The 23,246-nt window shown below is 34.6% G+C and overlaps 3 protein-coding genes, 1 long non-coding RNA gene and 1 pseudogene across 4 annotated transcripts; 2 read left to right on the top strand and 3 right to left on the bottom strand.

The window, feature by feature from the left end:
- On the top strand, positions 1-6,284 carry LOC124453836 (regulator of telomere elongation helicase 1 homolog). Its single transcript, XM_047004685.1, has 5 exons — positions 1-36; positions 4,502-4,587; positions 4,671-4,748; positions 4,830-4,907; positions 6,122-6,284. Exons 2-5 carry the CDS (start codon positions 4,531-4,533, stop codon positions 6,140-6,142), a joined length of 234 nt encoding a protein of 77 aa, XP_046860641.1. The 5' UTR covers positions 1-36; positions 4,502-4,530; the 3' UTR covers positions 6,143-6,284.
- On the bottom strand, positions 1,549-3,202 carry LOC124453830 (nuclear pore membrane glycoprotein 210-like). The gene is made up of 4 exons (XM_047004679.1): positions 3,007-3,202; positions 2,739-2,800; positions 2,501-2,590; positions 1,549-1,631 (listed from the first exon to the last, which is right to left on the bottom strand). Exons 1-4 carry the CDS (start codon positions 3,180-3,182, stop codon positions 1,594-1,596), a joined length of 366 nt encoding a protein of 121 aa, XP_046860635.1. The 5' UTR covers positions 3,183-3,202; the 3' UTR covers positions 1,549-1,593.
- Positions 6,285-7,242: 958 nt separating the features above from the next.
- LOC124453907 overlaps positions 7,243-23,246 on the bottom strand; it is a 90,842-nt pseudogene continuing 74,838 nt past the window's right edge.
- LOC124453838 lies at positions 11,809-12,358 on the top strand. Its single transcript, XR_006951215.1, has 2 exons — positions 11,809-11,944; positions 12,030-12,358. It is a non-coding gene; the product is annotated as an uncharacterized LOC124453838 (long non-coding RNA).
- On the bottom strand, positions 17,374-19,775 carry LOC124453826 (kinetochore protein NDC80 homolog). Its single transcript, XM_047004675.1, has 7 exons — positions 19,328-19,775; positions 19,177-19,239; positions 18,740-18,839; positions 18,626-18,652; positions 18,484-18,551; positions 17,848-17,897; positions 17,374-17,758 (listed from the first exon to the last, which is right to left on the bottom strand). The coding sequence occupies exons 1-7, from the start codon at positions 19,340-19,342 to the stop codon at positions 17,641-17,643; spliced, it is 441 nt and encodes a 146-aa protein (XP_046860631.1). The 5' UTR covers positions 19,343-19,775; the 3' UTR covers positions 17,374-17,640.

Here is a 23,246-nt window from a genome sequence, read left to right on the forward strand (position 1 = left end):
GGGCCGTAGTTTTGGAGACCCCTGATGTCAACAATGGTATGTTAGCATATTATATTACAAAAAATTATGTATGCATTTATTATATGTCCTATCTTATGTAAGGAGCACAGAATAGATATATACAGAAACGCCACTCACGCTCTCAGATTGATATTTTTGCTTTTTTTTTATAACAAAGGAAATACGCTTATAAGCTACGTACGAACATCGTTATAATTTTCATCTCCGAAAAACAAAACTCACGTGATTAGTCTTTTCACAAAAATAACATAAAGTTTCTAACAATTTATTGGCAAATTGCAGAGAAGTCGCACTGACAGTACGGATCCAAAGATAATACAATGTAAAAAACACACAGTCTTTTGAATCCCATTTAATTTTGATTCAAGTACGTATTATGAGAAGAACATCCATTGACTTCAATTTAAATTTTGAACAAAACATATCACAAGCTTATGGTGTAAATAACCACTTCTTGTCTTACAATCGACGGTTTGCAAGCTGAACGATTTTCTCTTTAAAATCTAAAGTGTAATGTCCATGGTTATGTAGAAGCACGCCATGCACATATTGGACGTCAAGTTAAGTCTCTCAATGAAACGTTAACACGCGATGAACTAGTGCTTAAATGTCTCGATGTATCGCAAGTGTTCTTGTACGAGTATTTATCATAAAAGATACAAAGAAATCAAAAGATACTGCACAGGTTCAAAGAACGTTTATCTTTTGACTTATAATAATTGGTCGATATAACTGATTTCAAGACTTAAAGTTTTTAAAAGGATAACACCTAAAAAGTCAATTCATTAAACTTATCAGCTGCACGCTCGCAATGCAAATCATAGAGAAAAACGTCACAATTATCATGAAATAAATCAGTTCTTATATATAACGATCATTTTAAATGTAGCACAGAACGATTTTGTGACTGTGATCCTTTCATTTTTGTTTTAGAATTAAAATCACGTATCGTCAATATTTATTATACAACAACGTGAACACAATCAATGTACAAAATTTTGCTTCTTTTAAATCAAATTGCGCTATCCAGAGGGAGAAATATAGCTTGTAATTTAACTTTAATCCAACTTTGACTTTTAATTTAAGTTGATCTGAAACACTTTTCTCTTTCACAATTCAACACCCCGATTTATTTTTTATGGATGTTTTATGACTGACGTACGTACGTATCCGTCCATTTTAGGGAAAATAAGAATTCATTAAACGCTCAAAATACGTAACAAACTATATAACATAGGAATTCTTGAATACGTGTGAATTGTTTGCACATTGGAAAACAACACTGTCTGGCTCGTTGTTAGATTTGTGAATTGATCTACGACGTATGGACTATGTTTCATACGTGCATAAAGCTGTCCAAGAAAGACTTAAGTACTACGAAGTACGATCCTTTACATAACCCACAAAATTTACAATAAACGCAACAATTTACAAATTGCCTAAATCATTTTTAAATGGGACAACTTAAACTGTCTAGTGTAAGTTGTGAATACATTAACGATAATTTATATATTTAGCAAACCTGGAAGGTTGGATGACTTAATTTTGCTCTGACCAGTGCTGTTCCTGTTGTTAGGCCTTCAACAATGATACTGCTGCCCCATTAAACCCTAAAAATAAACAATTTTCATGAGTTAAGTCCGACTTCGACAACAGCAATGTGGTAAACATAGAGTTTACCTCGGCTTCTAAAGCATAAATAGCAGCTGAGGTTTCATAAATTGATTCAGCAAATGGGACAATCCTAAATACAAAGTGATTAAAAAAATTTTTTAGCACTCATTATACTTATCTAACATGACAATACATTATTGATGCAGTTGTACTACGTACCTTAATATGCTGGAGGCATCCAAAGATCCAGGAATAGTAATAAGTTGCCAGTAAAAGACAAGGCCATCAATTGAAGAAAATAAATTATCTGTATCATCATAAGCGAAGACTTGAAGAACTTCTGGTGATTTTCCCAGTAAAAGTTCACGTGTTGTAGTTTGGATTTGAATACGATTTATTTTGCTGACGAATACATCAGCACGAATGACATTGAAAGTTACTGAAAGTAAAAAAAATCAGATAAAATCATGATCTTTGCTTAAATGTATTGAAGTGAAAGGGAGACACTCTTACAGCTGAAATTGCAGATATATCTTTTTAATACAAGATGTTTGTGCTTGTGTTACAATGAGAAATTACTCTTTCCTCATTAATACACAAACATTTAGACAATGACATACATCAAATTACAAGATTACAATTGGCATTTGCATTTTCTCTTGAAATTAAGGAGATTACACACACCAAATAAAATATTTAATATATAAGATATCGTTTTAGCTGAAAATAGCTAATTTTAGTGTCAAGTAAACACACATCTGTCACAGAGATCATTTATTACTAGACATGATCAAATTTCAATTTTATTAGAAAAATCCCTCATACAATGACACAAATAGTTTAAAATCATCAAGATTTGACAAACCTTTCTCTTCAGCAACAATTATTGCAGTTTGCTTTTCAGGTTTTGATGACTGTGATGTGACTATCGCCTTTTGACTACAGTCATTTTGACCTAATGACAAAAATAAATAATCTTTCTTTTTAGAAATCAATACTAGTCTTGCTGGACGTTATATTCATTATCATTCATGTACACATTCACACTGACTGTACACAGAATAATTTAAAGCATAATTTAGTGGGAAAAAAACAAAATTCACTTTTCTTTGGTGAAATACCAATAACAGGTCGAATTTCGGCAATCTTTGGTCTTGAAGAACTCCTAAAATCAAATCACATTATACGTTATAAGTCTTTCATGTTTCTTAATTCTAAGGAATTTTACCAGTACACAAATTGGGAATAATATCATCTTAATCAAAGCCGTTTTTTAAACCTTTCATCTTTCATAATATACATATAAACAAAGACTCAATAGAAAGTCATATATAAAATTAAACACGTGCAAATATGTTCATTTCAACGAACCACTTATAGCAACCACTCTGTGCCCAAACAGTAAAGTTGACGTTAGCTGAGCCTGCCGTAGAATAAGGAAGAAGGATGCTTAAAACATTCAAAGTATCAGGTTGTTTTTCACAGAAAAATAAATCAAATAATGAAAGAAAACATTTTAACAAAAGAATCTTCCTAAACCCCGCCATTTTTGGAGTTTAGACGAACGGTATGTTTCGTATTTCTAACATAAAGTCCTTCCTACAATAAATAAGAAGTAAAGTTACCCAAAAATGCAAATTATCTTTTTAGTAAGAAAATAAACACAATAATAACAATCCACTATTTTCAAAAAGCTTATATCCACTCTGCATGTGAAATTTATAAACAATTTTTATTGACGGTTGAAGTAGGGCTGTATTAAGAGGAGGGCGTCAAGGCAGTTGCCAGGAGCCCAGCGATTTTGAGGGCCCCGCGCAAAGCGAATAATTTCAAAGGAAATGTTGTATTTTTGTGGCAAGTGCAATGCAAACTTCATATTACAGAGAAAATTTCGAACGCTTGCTTGTGCTTCCATTAGATGTTAGACATAATAAACGTGCAGGTTGTTATTGAGGTGTTAAATATTTGTCATGGATAGCATTAATTATAGTGGAATTTGCGTAAATTGGCATTTTTGTTTTCACACATCAATGATTGGCATTTAAAAGCTTGGGGGACTAAAATTCCAGCCATTCATGCATTAATTTGTGACTTTTATTTCTATTTTTCATTTAAGACACGAAGGTGGTATTAAAAAATAATTTGAGAATAAATTTAACATATTGTACAAAATTCAAAAAAGTCTTTGTAAATAAACGTTTTTTTCTACTTTTTAAGACGTCGACCTTTATTATTGATACAGACCAGTGCTGACCAAGGCTAAATTTTTTAGAGGAAGGGGTGGGGGGTCTTGACGAGGCTGAAGCCATGTAAACATAAGTCACGTACGAAATGATCATATAGACGTTCACAACGTTTACTGAATTGACTAACAGATGTAAAATCATATAACTTACAAGTAATGATCACAATTATATTTGAAATAAGCTTACACACATTCCTACTGCACTATATAAGTGTGACAAAACTCGGCAGATTAAAAGCAAAAGGTCTGCAAGAAAATCAGTCAGTTTTTACAGTAACTTCTAATTTATAAATGATTCTCAAAAAGTAACAATACTATTATAAAATTATGTATAGTTGTATACTAAGTACTAAATACTCTTATTCTACAACTGGATTACTAGCATTCTTAAACAGCAATGAAAGTCTCCCAAATCAAGGCAACTAATAGTTAGATAATTCACCACTTACAGTAATTAGCAGCATTGATAAATTGTTTTGTCTTATTTTTCACTATCAATCGGTAAAACGTCGGATTATAATGTTTTACTTTAAAACATTTTAAAAGATTTCTTTCGTCACAGCATTAAATTTAAGCGCACATTTAAGAGTACTCTAACTTTAACATTTTTCTTTTCTTTAGTAAACTTTGCTCAGGTTGTCCCTGATGGAATGTTGGTGTTTTTTCCAACCTATACCTCGCTTGAGGTCGCTGTTCAAAACTGGAAGGTCCTGGATATCGCTTTTCATAAATCATATGATATTATTGATCACATCGTCTCATATACATTTTCTTTATCTATACCTTACAGACCAAAAGTAATTGGCCGAGACTTAAGCAACGTAAACCTATATTCATCGAACCTCGAAGGAATGTTGAGTTTGCGGAGGTGATAGATTTTTCATTCGTTCAGATCGTCTTCAGATGTGCTATAATATATTAATAATTAGTTCTAATATTGTATTTTCAGACTATGGATGGCTTTTATGAAAAAGTGAAAAGCACCGAGTTTAAAGGAGCGATGTTTTTGGCTTTATGTAGAGGAAAGGTATGAGAGGCGAATATTGTCCGATACATTGTTTTGGAGCACTAGTTTTCTTTATAAATATTATAGTCCACAGTTAATCTTGTAGTTTAGTTGATCGAACATTGAAGGCAATGATCAAGTTAATCCTGTAGTTTAGTTGATAGAACATTGAAGACAATGATTATCTTGTTACTATACCTGAGTACATCACAGCAACGTGATGTTATTATCTATGATATTAAAGTATGAAAGAAACTAGAACTGTGTTTTGAAAAGTCATCATAGTCCAATGTTGTTGTTATAGTTTAGTTGGTAGAACATTGAAGACAATGATTATCTTGTTGCTATACCTGAGTACATCACAACAACGTAATGTTAATATCTATGATATTAAGATATGAAAGAAACTAGAACAAATCACGGATATGGTAGATTTCAAATAAAATATCCCATTAAAGCATTGTTAGTTGAAATATAAATAGCAAGTATGATTCCTTTCTTTACTTCCCCATTGCAAACAAGACTTCGAACCTCACCCTCCCCTCCTTACCGATTGTTTTTTTTTGTTGTTGACTGACGTTCCGACAACCTTAGCGGTAGTCATCTTCAGAGTCAAATGAAGATGACTACCGCTAAGGTTGTCGAAACGTCAGTCAACAACAAAAATAGTCTTTCTCAGGACTATACTAACCTGGACGATCTACATTTACAAACATGTAACATTAAACATCTTTTGTTTCTTTTATAAAATAACAGTAATGAGAGACAGATGAATTAAAATAGATGTTTTATTAAACCTCTTATTTTATTATACGTCTTTAAAGCTAGTATCTTGTGTAATATCATCGCATTAAATGCTCGTTGCTGTGAATAACTTTGTTTGCAAGTACGTTACTACGTTACCGTTAGTCCGTCACTTTGTGGGGTCGCTTTATGAGTGACTACGAAGTTTCATCTTCCGCTAAAGTAGCTCATTGTGACTTAAACTATTTATATTTTTTCTAAACTTCAAGTGCTATTTTTAGTAGTGTTTTACTAAAACTGGAAATAGTTCCCTCAAAAGCAATTTTTTCCAGCCTTACAGCTGTACTAAAGATGACATCACACACAAGATGTTGAAATATTCGTTGTCATGTTTATTAAATGCGTATTAACGATTCGGCTTCTACGTGGGCAAAATTGCTTTATCTATGCTGTTGTATGATTTATATCATCTGTTTTTTGTAGCTATCAAGATCATACAGAAGAAAAGTTAAAGGAAAAGACTGAGGATGAAGCCAGTAAAGGAGATGACAAAGAATCCGATAGCAATGTGCTGGAAAGTAACGATGAAAGCTCTGTAAAGAAAACATTGTAAAAAATGTTTCTCACGTGGAATATTAAAGTCAGAAAATAATATGGCAAAATATAGAGTTTGAAATTTGAAGCGATATAATCTGTGTAATGCAAAAGTATTTTACCGTTGGGGGGGGGGGTAAGGTGAGGTGGGGGAAGGGCAGTCAGGCATTAAATAGTACTTAGTAATATGACCGATTTTCCAATTGGTCAATCAGACCATAGGCGTCTCTAAAAAATCATTTAGCTAGCTAAATAGATTAAACAAATACATTAAACTCTCCTCATTTCATCGTAACAGACCGCGCACCGCAAACTTCTGTTTCAATGTTACGGTCTGTTGCAATGAAATGGGAGAGAGTTATCGTTAATTATACAATTTAGCTATGTGATTTTTGGGCCACCTATGATCAGACCATACCGATAAACAACTATTTTCTCTTTGCATTTTCTTTGCTCTAGGAAGTATATGTATAGGGAGGGTAGCGAGTGGAAAAACAATGGAATTTTTGCCTTGTTGGATGAGGAAAATCCTTATTTTCAAAATCGTTCAACATTCGTGTAACGTCCAAGCGGCCATTTTGTTAGGATACTTTAAAGAACCGATGCTCAACAGAACCTTGAAATCAACATAACTTTTTCGCTGTATGTGTTTTCGAAAAATAAGTCAACCGATAAAAACATCTCATCCATGTCATGTGCGCAGCAAAATAGGTAGACACTAGACACTCAAATTGGGAATGAACTCAACTCTACCATGAAGTGAGATTTAATACGTTATTAATATCAACTGGTACGTATAAATTGTTATTCCTTTATAGTAAATTGTCATCCATTATATAAATTATTCTGAAGGTCGTATACTGATAGAATGTTTCAACAGGATTGAAGGAAATGGGGAAAGACTTATCGACCAGTTTTCTGGTTATTTTACAATTTAATTGTGTTTAAGTATAGCCCTGGAAGGAAACATAGCCCATTGTGTTTAAACATAGCCCTGGAAGGAAATATGATGAAAAAGTTTATCAGTTTCAAAATATCAAATCAGTTTCACAAAAATTCGACACGAAACTTCTACATGCGGTTAGAAAAGATACAAAACTAATCAAACAGTGCACGAAACCTACAAAACACTGAAGGATAATTTTAACAAGAAAGGTTTACAGCCTGATGATAAAAAAATCCATAAAACGGTAAGCACGATTCAGACTTGGAAAGTTGTTTCAACAGTTATTGCTGAAAGTATCATTCCTGTGTGTACGATCCGTTCCATACGTTTATCATAAGTGCACTTGTTCTTTCATGAAACAGTTCAAGCTAAGCCTAGAGAAAACAAGATATCATGGAATATAACATGAGCAACAACATACAAAGAACACATGTTTGAGATCTACAAACTAAAAAAAATATCGTAAAAGAACATAAACTGGTGACAACACAAAAACGAAAAGAGAAAAAAAGCTCTAGAAAAACGTATGAACGAACGAAACATATTGATTGAAAAAACAAAATGAAATAATAAAGAAAGTTAGAATACTGCTGGATAACTGTGGATGGCTTGCTATGGGTAACTAGGGACACTGTAAAGCAAGAGTAGACTGTTCGACTAATGTCAGTGTACTGTTTGGTTTTGTTACATACATATCATAAACTTAAACTTAAAAAGAAGGGAAATAACATTAAAAAAGAGCACATAATGAAATAACAGACAACAAGATATTTTGCTAAGAAAATATGATTGGTTTTCATTGTAATAATTTGTCACATGAAAGGACGTTAATCATGCTATCTTTCTGCAAGTACGTATTAATTTCTTTTACATATGAAAAGAAGAAAACTACAAAGTAAATGACAGGTAGGTTTTTACTTGCTGTTTTTTGTAAAAAATTTAATATTTTAATGCAAATACATATGAAAAGAGCAGGTATACCTGTTCGTACGTGAACTGGTGTGTAAACCATAAACTATACCCAATGTTGCGTATACTTTTTATTTCGTTTCCATCGTAGAAATGCGCAGAATACTCTTATTTTATGAATCTGACGATGAAATGTTTGACATATAAATCAATGTTACATGCGGTAAATGAATAATGGTTATTGGATTATTTAAAGATATTTTCTAATAAAATATTAAAGAATCTTACGTAGATATAACATGAAATACATAATGAAGAGACATTCACTTGAATAACACCATGCACTAACTACAACCTTGACTCGTTTACAAAAAATGACAAGAAAAGTTAGTGAAAATTATAACAAAGTTGCAAAGTTAAACTATCGTGGATACATCGCACAGTTTGTTATTTTTTCTAGTTCTACGATCTCTCGACATTGCTACAACTATAGCAGTTCTCGTAAACGCTTGGTCAAATAATGATGACTGGAAAAACATCGATAGTACTTACACAAACAAATCTATTGGAGAGGGAAGAGTGGATTGCTCAATCAACCTAAAAAAGTTTGTCAAGACCTTAAAGATTGGAAAGAACATGGTATCGATGTAAGTATTTCAAACTATAAACTGATTCTCTATTTTACCGTAATATTTGATGTAACGTCTGTCATTATCTTCTTAACACGTCTCGCATTTTGGTCACAGACCTTACGTACAATATCAAAAGATGAAAAAGAAAAAAATTATACAGACGACAACATCGTTACAAGATTAACAAAAAACATTAAAATAGCTTTACTAACACCTATTGTTCGTGCTGTACCATTATCTTGTTTAAACACAGAACTTCTTGCTTTACGTTCCGGACATAATGGTCTCGTATGTATGGCGTGTATACTTGGAGAAAGATGTTTGTTTAAGCAACAATATGAAGCCATATCATAGCTGCTGCTTGTCCAAATAATTTCAAGTGACGTAAATTTATCAAACAAACGATTTTTATTGTCTCTCAATGAAATACGAAGTTTCAGATCTTGAGGACTTCGTACGTGGAACTAAATATAATAAAGATGGTGATTGTAGATACATGAATAATGAATTCAATAATAGAACATGCAGTAAATAGATAAAGCTGCGGTATAGTCAATACATTGCAAACATATTTGTATTTTATTAAATCTATATTTGACACATCCTTAACATGACAATTTTCGTTCTACCATAATTTCTAATTAGAAGCAATTTTAAAAAACACTTGAGAAAAACGACGATTTATTTGAGAGCAAACATGTTTCGACATTATCAGAATGCCAGGTGTAAATGTAGATGTGCATGTACATGTACATGTAGATGTAGATGTGAACGTTAAACGCGAGATGGAAGTGGAAGCTGTTACAATGGAGACGAAAATCGACAAGGTTAGAAAAACATATGATTCTGAAATAAAAGAAATTCAGAAGAATCATAAGAAGGAAATTGGTAAGGTAAAAATGGATACTCAATAAATTTTAAGTCTACGTACGTATGACGTTGATCAAACTAAACAGCGTCGATTACTCATCATTTGATTCCAATTTTTTGTTCATTTTTTTCATGAAAAAATAAACAAATAATTATTTCTTCTAGATGCGCAAAGATTTTCAGGAAATAGTGAAGCTAAAAAACTCTTTGAAAGAGGAAAATGTTTGGTTTAAAAGCGAAAAGAAGAGATGGATGGTAGGATTAAGAAATTACGAGAAAAATTAAAACAAACAAAACATCAACTGGATGAGTGTGTCAAACGAGAAAATGATAAAGAAGTAGAGTTGGAAGTTGCCCATAATAAGATTGAAGTAAGAGTAAGTTTTTGTAACTTTGTGTATATGTGACACGTTTTTACGGTAAACAATCTATCACGTGTTGTATTCAATCCATCACGTGATGTATTAATCTATCACGGGGTGTATTCAATCTATCATGTGGTGTACTCAAAGATCCATTAAACTTTATCATATTCAAAGTTTTTTTATTGAAATTGTCTGATTCAAAATCGTTTCATTTCAGTCAATGAATCGTGAACGACATTAGACAACTTGAAAATTGAATACAATCAGAACAATATTGAACGGGTCCGGTTTGTTGCTTAACTTTTAACCCATTTTCCATCAAATTTTTACTTCTTTATCTTCTCTTTTATCCCATATCTTCCTAGGCTCGTTCATTACAGGATTTCATTTCACAATTAACAGAACTTCAGGAGCAATTTCAAACATTAGCGCAAGCTCAACATGAGACAAAATTACTTTGCAAGTAAAGTTCTATAAATTTACATATCCAAAAGTCACCCTGTTTCATATGGTGGACTTTATATAATCCATGTGGTAAACCGTATTGTCCATTTAGTGAACCATATCATTCATTTAGTCTTAGTGAACCATATTATACATGTATTGAACCGTATAATCTATCAAGTGAGCCGTCTTGTTATCCATGTAGCAAACCGTATTATCCATGTAGTGAACCGTATTATCCATATAGTCAACCGTGTTATCCATATAGTCAACCGTGTTATCCACATAGTCAACCATGTTATCCATGTAGTGAACTATATTATCCATACAGTCAACCGTGTTATCCATGTAGTGAACCATATCCATACTGTCAACCTTGTTATCCATACAGTCAACCGTCTTATCCATGTAGTGATCCGTAATATCCATATAGTCAACCGTATTATCCATGTCGTGAACCATATTATCTATATAGTCAACCGTGTTATCCATGCAGTAAATTGAATTATCCTAATCATAAAACAAATTTCTACATCGTCAAGGCAAAAGGATGAGAAGATCAAAAAAGAAAAACAGCGTCGAATAGAAACTGAATTGATTTGTGAAGTGAGATAGTTGTTATTATAATATTATCTATTTCAAGAAATACAGCATTGATTTCATAGTTTTTTCTTCTATTTTTTAGTTTCTTGTGAATTGTTGCTTTTCATCGATTTTGTTATTCGAATTTTTCGAAATTGAAATCTCGTGAAAAACATCTTAAAGTGAAAAACGATGTGACGGAAGTGATGTGCCGATGTGATTTGCTTCATTGTAAATGAAGCACATCAGGTCAACTATATTCAAACTTTCTCAACAGCAAAATTCAAAAGAGACGCAAAAACACGAGATTAAAGTATTCAATAGCAATCTATAATAAACGTATGAAAAAAAATTTTCGTTGCCAATGTCCTTTAATATAAATGATTGGAGTGACAGAAACACCAACTTCAAGGAAACGTTGTGATGAAAGAAAAAGAAATGCAAGAAGTATGTATTTTGAATGATTTTGGTTTTTTGAAATGCATAATTGCTTTTCTCTGTTAGGAACTTACGACGAAACATTGAAACATTACATTGGGGCGGTCACCTGTAAATCTGGTCGTGCTATGCAACTTGCTCGTCATATCGCAGTGTCAGGGTTTTTGAAGTGAATGGCAACACACAGACTCATGTTGCTACTTTACGAGGGTAAGGAGATATGTACATGTGAGACCTTGTTTGATGACTTAATGCAGTGTGCGAAATAACGGTGTGCAATGTGTAATTTGCACATCGTTTTAGCTAAATTGAAAACAATTGCACATCACTTTTTCAAACGATGTGCAAAAATCGGCGGTTTTAACAAAAAACACTGTCGTAAATCATATGTTACGAGAATATCTTCGTGAAAGAAGACTTGACCGAAACGGAGAGACCATTCCAATAGAAGGAGAAGAAAAGTTGTGCTTTAGGGATTTCGTCTCCTTCAGTTATCAAATTGCTCGTGGAATGGAATATTTGTCAGGAAGAAAGGTGGCTTTAGATTGAACTATATCACTGTACAGCTATATAAGCATTGGTGTGATGATTTACCCTTACACCACCAATAATTTTGTAGTGTATTCATCGCGATCTTGCTGCCAGGAATATTTTAGTTGGTGAAGATAGAGTAATGAAAATTGCAGACTTTGGTTTAGCTCGCGACATTCATCAGATTGACTATTACGGCAAAACAACTGACGTATGTATTCTGTGAAATTGTGCCATTAATCCTGATAAATAATTTTTAAGAATATGAAAACATTTTTTGTCTTTATGGATTTTATTGTTTTCGTAAAGAAACTTCCTTGTATATGTATATTATAGTAAATTTTCTATTTTTGTGCCTGAACTTCGAGTGGAAATATTTTTGTTTGATATCATTGTATTATAAGACATTTATAATTACTTTGAACTTCACACTTTTTGTACTGCAGAGGAATTTCTTGTAAGTTATTTCTTAAAGTTTTCACACGGAATATCAATGAATGGAAAATGGCGATTTTGATGGAATAAAAGTGTAGGGTAAGGCAGCGTGCTAAAACGTTTATGCATGTTTTACAACAGTGGAATGAACATGAGCGAAAAGACTTTAGTTACTCTTACTAAAATGTTTACAAGAACAAAGACATCGTGGAATTTTTATTCAATTCTTCATTTGTTCTTCTTTGAGTTAAATATTTTTTTAAGTTTACGTTTATGCGGATGCTTATGTCATGTCCTTTAGAAATCAGCCAATAGTGAAATATTAATGCCTGATGATATTGTTGTGCAGATTTCACTGTTACAATTTACGTTAAATTTCCAAAAACAATAACTTGAATGCTAGTTGCAACATACATATATAGTTTATAACCAAATGAAATGAGATTCACTTTCTCACGTAGAAATTGACGTATGAAAAATATCTGTAGTCGCAGCCTAATGACATAGCATGAGAAAATACAACAATAGATTAAATGCTAAATATATGTTCTACTTCATAGATCATACACTCATGCTTTGGCGAACGAGCTTACAGTTCACCGTTTTCAAATTATTTCTGTATGAACACATGAACACTGTTAAAAGTAGATACCTTGTTCTAGCTGCGTGTGCGGAAGCTATGGTGTTGCGAAAAGTAATATTTCACGGAATTCAAAAATACGAGTTTGTCGATATTTACAACTTGCCGGCAGGATTGAGAAATTTTTTCATGTACTTTATTAATAAGTAATAGCATGGTTTCTCGTGCAATTTGGGAAAAACAGGCACTCGTCCTTCAGACTTGTGCAATTTCGATAGTCTTTGAAAAACTCACTCGTGCATGTTTTCCCCGAATTGCACTCGAAATCATGCTATGATATATACGAATCATACCTGAGTGGCAAATCGAAGTGAACATAGGGTTTCCTGGAAAGAGTCCTCGCGAGGAGAAACATTCACGAACATCAAACTGAAATATGAATGTATTATTTACATACACTAATTATCACAACTAACACATGTTAATACTTCATGTCATCTACAATGACGTGTGTACATTGATGAAAATCTGATACACATATATTCAGTAATACCAACCTTTTACTGTTACCACCAAGAGAGTTTTGCAACAAATGAGTTAATTTCGAGGTTCTATAAGGCACGTGACTAGCCTAAAATGTATTATAATTTATTTGACTATCATCTCTCTACACAGTATAGCTACGTATGATTGAGTAAATTTAAAAACAGACGCAAACATTTATTTTCTGGAATAAATAATCTAAACATGCAAATTTTTATTGTTGGAATTTCAAAGAACGGTCTATTGTTGCAGATGTATGCATTTTTCTTATATTTATGTAATGTTTAAAATCGCATTGTGCACAGCGTTAATCAATAAAATACAAAAATCATATCTCCTGTCAATGAATTCAAGTTCATCCATCATAAGGTAAGTATATGCTTACCTTCTTAGCCAAGAAGTTGAAGACTATACCCAAATGTGTGAGGCTCTAGTTTATGTGATTAGCTTCCTTAAGTCTTAATCCTGTTGATCTGGATTGACTTATTCTTTCAGAACCCGCCAGATCAACCAAACTCAATACCCCTGAAAAAATTTAGCTCATCGTCATCGCAAAACAATAGATAACAATTTTGCAGATTCTTTTGCTACTGAATATATAATAAATATCGAGGAGACATTTACAGCCACGGCGCCAAAGAGAGTGGGGACTAGAGCACACACACCCACTTTTCCCCAGATAAAGTTTTTGCTAACATTTATACATTTTAGCTAAATTAAAGGCAAGGTAAGACGTAGTATATTTAGTTAATATATGTCTTAAGCCTGTTTTCCAATAGCCACGTATCGTAACGTATCGTAGCAAAACGTAACAGGGCGCATGCTATGATAGGTTACGACACGTGCCTAGTGGAAAACAGGCTTTCCAACCCTCCAGATTTGATTTCGCTGCGCAGTCCCTGTTTTACCGCGTGGAAACGTGTTAAAGCAAAATAAAAGCTGGACTAATCATATAGAACTAAGTCGATAGTCAACATCCATATTCTAATATGACGAACTATTTCAAAAATTCTTAAACTGAAAACAAAACATAAATATGCATAATCCTGCCTTGACTTAGTTCCCCAGTAATCTCATTACTCCCGACGAGTTTTAGTTGAAAGACAGAGTGACTTCTCGACGAGCGATCGTTACAGTTTGTATCTGCCACAGAACGATTTTCGTAAGCCTTTCGTAGTAAACTTGACACCTGGAGTATGAAAATTTTAAAATATAGATAAAAAATAACAAAAAACAAGAAGAATAAGTGAGTGAGACCACACTCGTTGTAATCATGTTTTTTAAAGAGTAAATATGCCATGACAAGCTCACTTACCTAAAAATGACGCACGTAACAAAATAATAGGGAGCTTTAGCACAGACTACGAGTACGACTTACGTCATTTTGGCGCGAAAACATTGTTGCGACAACAAAAACACGTAGCCGTAGCCGTACTCGTGCTAAAGCTCCCTAATATAATATTTAGATGACAAGTGAATGTAAAGCATTTTATTAATTACAAACATGCTACAACACAGCAGTGTATTGTACGCAACGTAGAAGATTATAACGCAAATTAGAAGGAATTCTACGAGTCAACAGTTACAAATGGAAGTTGTACAAGATACAGCACTGTGCATGCGCAAACCAGTGTTAAAGAGCGAATGTAACTGTTTAATGTTGAGAAATTGGACGAGCATGGGCGTAGAAAGATTGTTAACTGGGGGGAGGAGGCTCGTATTCATATATTCATGATATGTAGAGTTAAGTTCTTTTGAAAGATAGTACTTTGTATAGCAGTATTGGGAAAAGAAGAGAATTTTGGAAGAGAAAACTAGCAACCGGTTTTACAAGCTTTGTACAATTTGCATTTGAAGCCTTTCCGAAAAACCCCTCAAAAGCATGTTCTTTGGCAAATGATTTACTGGAGCAAATATATTGCCTTCCTAAAAATTCAACTTTTCCACTTTGCTATTCTACCTATTCAAATAGAAGAACAGTTGTCACAGATTCTTTTAAGGGGATACACTGGCTGTTTGTATAAATCAACTCGAAAAAGCATTTCATGTGGCTTGCTTGTAATTTCTATGAACAATTTTAGTTTTCTCATCTGATATGCGTGTTTTGGATGATCAGAAGGGGCCCGAGAGTCAACTATAAGTTTGTAAATGATGATCGTCCAGGTTAATAAAGTCCTGAGAAGGACTGTTTTTGTTGTTGTTGACTGATGTTTCGACAACCTTAGCGGTAGTCATCTTCAGAGTCAAAAGAGGAGTAAACGTCAGGTTAGCCGTATTTGTTGTCTGGTTCTTACGTCAGTGTATTGTGTGTGCAGGAAATGGGTATTGTCATTGTGGATTAGTGTGAAGTGAAATATTTTATTTTTAGTTGTGATGTGTGATATAGGTGTGACGTTTTTAGTTGTAATGTGTGGGTGTCAATTGTGTATTGTCATTGTGAATTAGTTTGAAGTGTGATGTTTTTTAGTTGATCGTTTGTTTGTATTGTGAATAAGTCGTTTGTAAGGTGCCAGTAATTGCTGTGATCTGTTCAGGGGGGTTTGTTTCTAGTTGGTGTACCAACTTTCTAATGTAAGCCGTTGTCTATAGTCAGTACTGTAAGTGATGCATTTTGCCGAGTCCCAGTCAATGTTGTGCTTTGTCATTCGGTGATGTTCGGCAATGTGATTAGTTTTGTCGTGTTTCTTAGTAGCTCGTTTGTGCTCAGTAAGTCTTATGTTTAAGTTCCTGCCAGTTTCCCCGATATAGGAGGCGTGGTAGTCGGAGCAGTTTATTTTGTAATCTGCACCTTGTCGTTCGTTGGGTTGTTCTTTGTCCTTTATGTTCGTTAGTACTTGTCGTAACGTTGTGATTGGTTTATGTGCGACACGTATGTTGTATGGTCGTAAGATACGCGAGATATTATCAGACGTACCTTTGATGTAAGGTATCGTTGCTGTTGTCACTGAGTTGTTCGTTTCGTTGGGTTCGTTGGGTTTGTACGTGTTGCGCTTGATAAAGTCAGAGTTATAGTTGTTTTTGTCGAAAACACGTTTGAGATAGTTGTTTTCGTATTGTAAAGCGTCCTGTGAATCACATATGATTTGTGCACTTAGTGCGGCTGATGTTACCGCTCAACCGCTCAACTGCAGCTCGTAATCATTGCCACAGGCGTTTTCAGCTGAGCTCACGATTCTATGCGAGGAAAGCAAGCTCTTTTACGATTTGGCATTTCAATAAAAACCACGAGTTTTTTTTAATTCATTACAACACAACAAAAATACAATAATGTACACCTTCTGTCGTTCTTAACTATGACTATTTGATAGAGTTCTGTACTATTACGGTGTTAAACCTTGACTGGTTTGCAACTTTTGTTCTGGATAGAATGTGATGGGAAATCTCATGCTATAGGGAGAAGGCACCTCGATATTAACCCCTATATAAATTTCCCGCCAGTGGTTGTTGTCAGTAAATTTCAAATATACCTGCTCGTATCTGCGCGCATAATTCATTTCGGTCGCCCATATGTTTTCATCCAGCGTATCTCTTCTTTCATGGAGTTTTTCTAAAATTCTCCTTTGCTCGTAAGCTTTATATTTCATGCTTTATATTTCATAACGCATGAAATATAAAGCTGACGAGCAAAGAAGAATATTCTTCTTCACGCTTCAACTCTACTTCTGTTGATTTTAATCTTTACATAATTGAGGTAACATAAAAAATGAAAATATCACGATTATTTGAAGTAAAATTCATGATGAAATCCCGTAACAGTCAAAATGAAACATGCTCATAATTACTTTCTCCTCAAAGTAAACTTCGGTCAGTCGATATATTTTGTCAGAAGAAAATAAGTACTATACCCTACCCTTAGCGTTCGCATAATTTACAAATGGACTTATACATGGACGCTAATATAGCGGGGGAGGGGGGGAGGCAGAAGTATTGCATGGACTATATTATACGTACGTACGTACTGAAGTGATCTATAAACATTACCCAAGTAAATGGGCTTATCTAAGGGTCAGCGTATAAGCGGTAGGGTTTTTCTGTGAAAGTGAGTTGAGTTTCACGATTGGGGTGACCTAACTGGACATACTCAGGATAGGGCTTGTACATTGGAGGGGTAGTTCACCCTACGCAAGTGTAAGAGGATGCCTCAAGACACCACACTGCACTTACTGAGATCATTCAATTCTTCTTCGTTCTGAATTTTTCTTTCCTCAAGTTTGAGACGATGCTTCTCGAGATCAGTGATGTAGGTGTAGAATTTAGTCCTAAGAATCGACAACATCCCCAGTACATGTTTCCACAAATTAATACAACGTACATGGTGGAAGCAACATCACGGTAAATCTTCTCTTACTTGTCGAGCTCTAGTGTTCTCTTTTGTTCCACTAATGCTTCAAGCTTTGACTAGGTTAAGTATGAATATGTTAAGACTGTTAGCTACACATCTATCAACTGTGAAAAGATGGAGATAAAGGGAGGTAAAAGGGGAGGGTAATTTCAAAGATAATATGAAATACAAAAGTATGTATTTATAAAAGTGGGCGACCACAACCCACCCCTACCAAAAAGGATGAATGACAAATTTCAAACACGTAGCTCACTTTAACAAGATGCACCTTTAAAGGGATGAACGTGTATGGGAACATTTGTGGAAAATCCTTTAAATTAATTTTGCACAAATGAAGCTCCGTGCAAGAAAAATCACAGTACGATTTTTGGCCAAATAATCTGAATGAAAATCGGAAAACCGAGCCATTCCTAGGATCGAGCCAAATTATGTCATAAATTATGTCACAGTAATTTTTCACAGTGATGGAGCTTCACCAGTGGCCAAAGTTTTGGCTCTGAACAATTTATATGAGCGATTTTCCAAAATGTTCACACATGTACGTAAAAGTACCCAACCGTTTGCGATTATTTTGCTCACACTCACATTTAGAAATAAGCAATTTGAAGTTCTCAAAATTTCACGACACAATATCTTTCCTACCGGTTCACTTTCAAGTCTCGCCAGTTCTTCCTCCAGTAGCTTGTTTTCGTGACTCAGCTCTTCGTTTTCTGGAATATGAAAATCATAAAATTGTACATTACAAAGTGACGATGCACATAATTTTTCAACAATACACATTTACCAGCAATAAGTGGAGCATTCTTGTTTCCTACATTAATAGAAACAGATACATGCATAAATCTTGTAGGTCACTACCAAAGGTTACAGGAATTGATGCAATGACAACTTCACTCACTCAGTTCTTCATATAGTGCTTCTGTGTACTCATCCAGATTATCTAAGTCTTGACCGTAAATAAACGCTTCGTACGCTTTCTCAAGGTAATCAAAATACAACTGGGGTAACAAGACAAAGGTGTACATAGTGAGACATTAACAGTGGCAGAAACATCTGCTGAATACAGAGATGGATCTGGAATGATTTAGTAGTGGTTGTTTTGGTTTAGATTAGATTTTCTGAAGATACTTTGCAGGTTTTGCCCTATCATGTCAAACATTTACATTTCGCTTAATTGCTTGGTATATTAATACAATTCATTGGAAAATCAAGCATAAACATCCCATATATCTATGACTGTCACAGCCATATTAGACTAGGTACATTTGAAACACATGTTATCACATGTTATGGCATTCAGACTGCAAAGACATTTTGATAGAGATAAGAACTTACCTTGTCCTCATCATTCATGGGAAACAGACATTCGTCGATGGTGTCATTAACATTTTGAGCCAACTGAAAAAAAAAGAAGGAAAGGAAATCACGCTTTAAAATGTTTGGGCAAACTCATCAATCTTCAATTTCAATTTGTACAAAATTCAACCTTGACAAGTTCCATAAGCCAGTGAAGTGCACCAAGGAGCACTGGCCATGTGTGAGGTGAGCCAACATTGGATAATGATGTTTTATGAATGGTGAAGGGGTAAGCAAGACTCTTGAAGATTTTCGGTACTTCCTCTTCTGGTTTTTCTTTTAGTTTTTTATTTGTGTCCGTTGGACTGATATGGCTATAAAGGAACTGTAAAATACAACTGCAAAGTAAATTGCAAAGTTCATAGAGATTTCAGGCTCGGTAGGTCACAAACATTGTGTGAATTATGTTATACATTGATTACTAGAATGCATATTGGAATATTTGTCATATGATAGCAATATGATGTTTTATATCAATGCTGCATCATATTAATGCTGTATTTGTTTCGATTGTTGGTCTGGGTTATGGCAGATAATGCACTGCGTGCAGAATTTATAGCAGAGTAAGATAGCCCTGAATGAAAAGGTTAGTTAAAATTGAATGATTGTGGTAATAGAGGGATTAAAAAATTCACATTTTGTAGCAACACAAAATTGACTCCATTTAGTTATATAAGTTTGGTATTGGGTTTTTGTTCCCTTTCTCCAAGAGGCCATGATTATCTCTGCTGAACTTGGAGAGACACCTATTGATGTAAGTTGTTGCCTGACACAAGACATATTTTCAACTCTAGCTTTTTTACTAGTGGATGCACTTCTGTTGGTGCAGCTGGTAGTTTGAGCAGGTTTTGCGACGGTGGACAAACATGAGGAGGTTGTAAAAGTATTGGTTCGATTAGGGGATACCAAGGTTGTGTTGGCCAATTTGGTATTACCAAAATGCCAGTGGCTTTTCCTGTAGAATTTTTGAACAGTTTGTAAGATGCAGCTGAAAGGAGGAAACAATAAAAGTTTAAGTTTTTCCACGGGATGGAGAAGCATCAATATATGTTGCCTCAGGGTCTGGTCGATAAGAGCAGTATTGATTAAACTGTTTGTTTAGTCGTGAAGCGAATAAGTCAATTTCAGGCTGGAAATTAAACTTGCTCATGGCAATCTTGATACAAACGGGATTTAACCTCCATTCACCTTCACGGTACAATTTTCTTGACTCTTTATCCGCAATTACATTTTTTGACCCTGGTAAATGTGCGGCAGATATTTTGATTTTGTGTATTATGCAAAATTCCCAGATTTCTAATGCTGTAGTATTTAACATGACACTATGACTAGTGCCCATATTGTTTATGACAAACACTGTAGTACTATTGTCTACCATCTGGTATAGATAGAATGTATTTAAAAGAGTCCTTTAAATTTTTTAGCCACCATTTCAACTCTGCTTTGGATTCATCGGAAATAATCACAAACGATTCAAAATTGCCTTTGTTTTGTGATAATGCTAAAGTTTTATCTTTCTCAAGCTTGATAGTAAAGCGGTCCAAATTCCACTGCTGGAAGTCTTGATACTATATGGCCAATTAACTGAGCCACCTTTCTAATCCGAACTTTAGCGGGCGCTAGAATTGCTTTAATAAGGGAGAGCAATTTTTCTTTTTTACTATTGGTAAGTTGAATTGTCATGGTTCGTGAATTTATTAAAAAACCAAGAAAAGTTATTTCTTGTACTGGAATAAATGCAGATTTCAATGGGTGAATGACAAAACCGAGCTTCTCTAATAAAATTAAGGTTTGTATAATTGTGTCAAGGCACTTTTCATAGGAACAGCCTACCAGGAGTAAATCATCGATGTATATAATGACAATGTGACCTATTACACGTAATGTGGCCAGAACTGGTTTAAGTAGCTTAGTAAATTTCCTCGGGCAAGAGGAGAGGCCATTAGGAAATGCTGTATATTGGTAAAATTTTCCTTTGTAAAGGAATTTTAAGAACTTTTGAGATTCTGGATGGACAGGTACGCTATAGTAGGCATCCTTTAAATCTAAAGAGGCCATCCAGCAATCTTTTGTGATAAGTTTAAGTACAGTGTGGATATTTTCCATCTTAAAATGAAAGTTTTCGACCGATTCATTTAGTTTCTTTAAATTTAAAATCAGGCGGACACCACCATCCTTTTTAGGAGTGGTAAAGATAGGTGATACAAATTCAGTAGAATCAAATTTACTAGGAATAATTACTCCTTTATCTCTCAATGCCTGAATAGCTTCATCGATTTCGCTTCTTCCTTGTTTAGGAAGAGAGTGAGGAGGAGACTGGTGCTGAACTGGTTTAAAACCTTTAAAAGAAATTTTTGCCCCTGAAACCATCTCAAGAATATCGGGGTCTGTAGTAAGCTTTGCCCATTCATTGTGGCATAGTTTAATTGGACCAGCCTGAAATGAATTAACTTTTCTGGTAAAATAAGGTTTAAGTACATGCTCAACAAATTCTGAAAATTGTGTTACCTGATTTTTTAATAACTCTAGTTCTTTGTGAATGTTTGGGGTTTTCTGGGAGGGAACTGTGCCCTCCCTTGTTGGTATAAAAAAGGCTTGCGTGCCTGTGATTGGGTTGATGAAAACCGTTTTGTAAAAATAGTTTGTGCCCGTTGGCCTGGATTGGGTATAAGATTCATTACTCTCATTCCCCAAACAAAAGAGGGCCCACTTTGCGAGTCCTTGCACAGAGCGGTTTAAAATCAGGATGAAGTATGGGCCGAATTGCCTCTTTGCGCTTGTATGAAAGTTCTTTGCATACATGGCCAAATAAAGCAGTTACATCAAGCAGTGTTGGTATAAGAGCTCTATAATTTGGAATTGTCTTATTTTCCCTGCATTGTAAAAGGTTGTCAATGCTACAAGCAAGCCCTGATAAACCTTTGATGGTGGAATCTTGTAGATTCGCCATTTTGATATCCCCTTTTTTAGTAAATGGCTTCATTTTTTGCCATATTTCTTGATTTATTCTCGGCACATACATTTGCTCGCAATTTTTTGGTCGAGGTACTTATTAAGAATTTCTTTTAATTTGGTAACGTCAAAATTTTCGCTAAGCTTGGCGTTTATGATTTTTGCCAATTTTTCTGAAATGGGGGGCCCGGTTTGCTCCTTAGAAGATAGTGTTTGAGCAATTTCAGAAATAAGATCATCGTTATCGACCGTGTTTTCAATTTCTGAATCAATTTCTGGTCCTCCGAATAAACTCAAAGTATCGTCTGATTCATGCACAATCTCAGAGTTTCCCTCAGTACTTTCAGACTCAGGACTTTGCTGGTCAAATGAGCGGTCATTGCCGTCAGAATTGTGCCCAGACTTTGTGGCAATTTTTGCCCTCTTTGGGGCCGAGTGCTCATGCTGTTCGCCTTGTTCGGCTTCGTCTATTATCAATAATTCATTGTTTTCAATAGACGCACGTGGTCGCTTTTTTGGCGGCATTATGCTCGTCAAATATACCTTTCAGATATTTATTCGTTTCTGACATGTTAGCCTCCATAGCCGAAAGCAATGAGTATAAACGTGAGTCACCGCTAGTGGGAGCACTATCAGGCCGTTGCGGCGCGCTGATTTCATAAAATTCAGACACGGCGTGCTCGTCATCGGTTAATGATTCGGATGACATACTTTAATTGTTTCTATATAAATGGGGCAAAAGTTATGAACAATAACGTAAGGAAAACGATAAACTTATCTGTAATTAGCGATTGTATCCTTTTTAGAAGATCCTGTGAGAAATTGTATTATGGATGGGAAGGATTATAATGAATAAATATCCTTCCTAAATTTTTCCGTAGCTTCGCTTGCGACAAGACGTACACAACTGGCTAACTTGCGCATGCGTATGTTCTCTCTCGTACAACTCTGACACGACCATAGCTGATGACGTAGTAGAATCATTACAACACAACAAAATACAACGCATGCGTCGATTGGTTTGCTTAAGTTTCATTAGGAGCTTCAGCAAAGAGTACGAATTACGTCATTTTGGCGCGAAAACATTGTGACATCAA

This window comes from Xenia sp. Carnegie-2017, unplaced genomic scaffold (assembly GCF_021976095.1).
Source record: "Xenia sp. Carnegie-2017 unplaced genomic scaffold, XeniaSp_v1 HiC_scaffold_26, whole genome shotgun sequence".
Taxonomy (NCBI): domain Eukaryota; kingdom Metazoa; phylum Cnidaria; class Anthozoa; order Malacalcyonacea; family Xeniidae; genus Xenia; species Xenia sp. Carnegie-2017.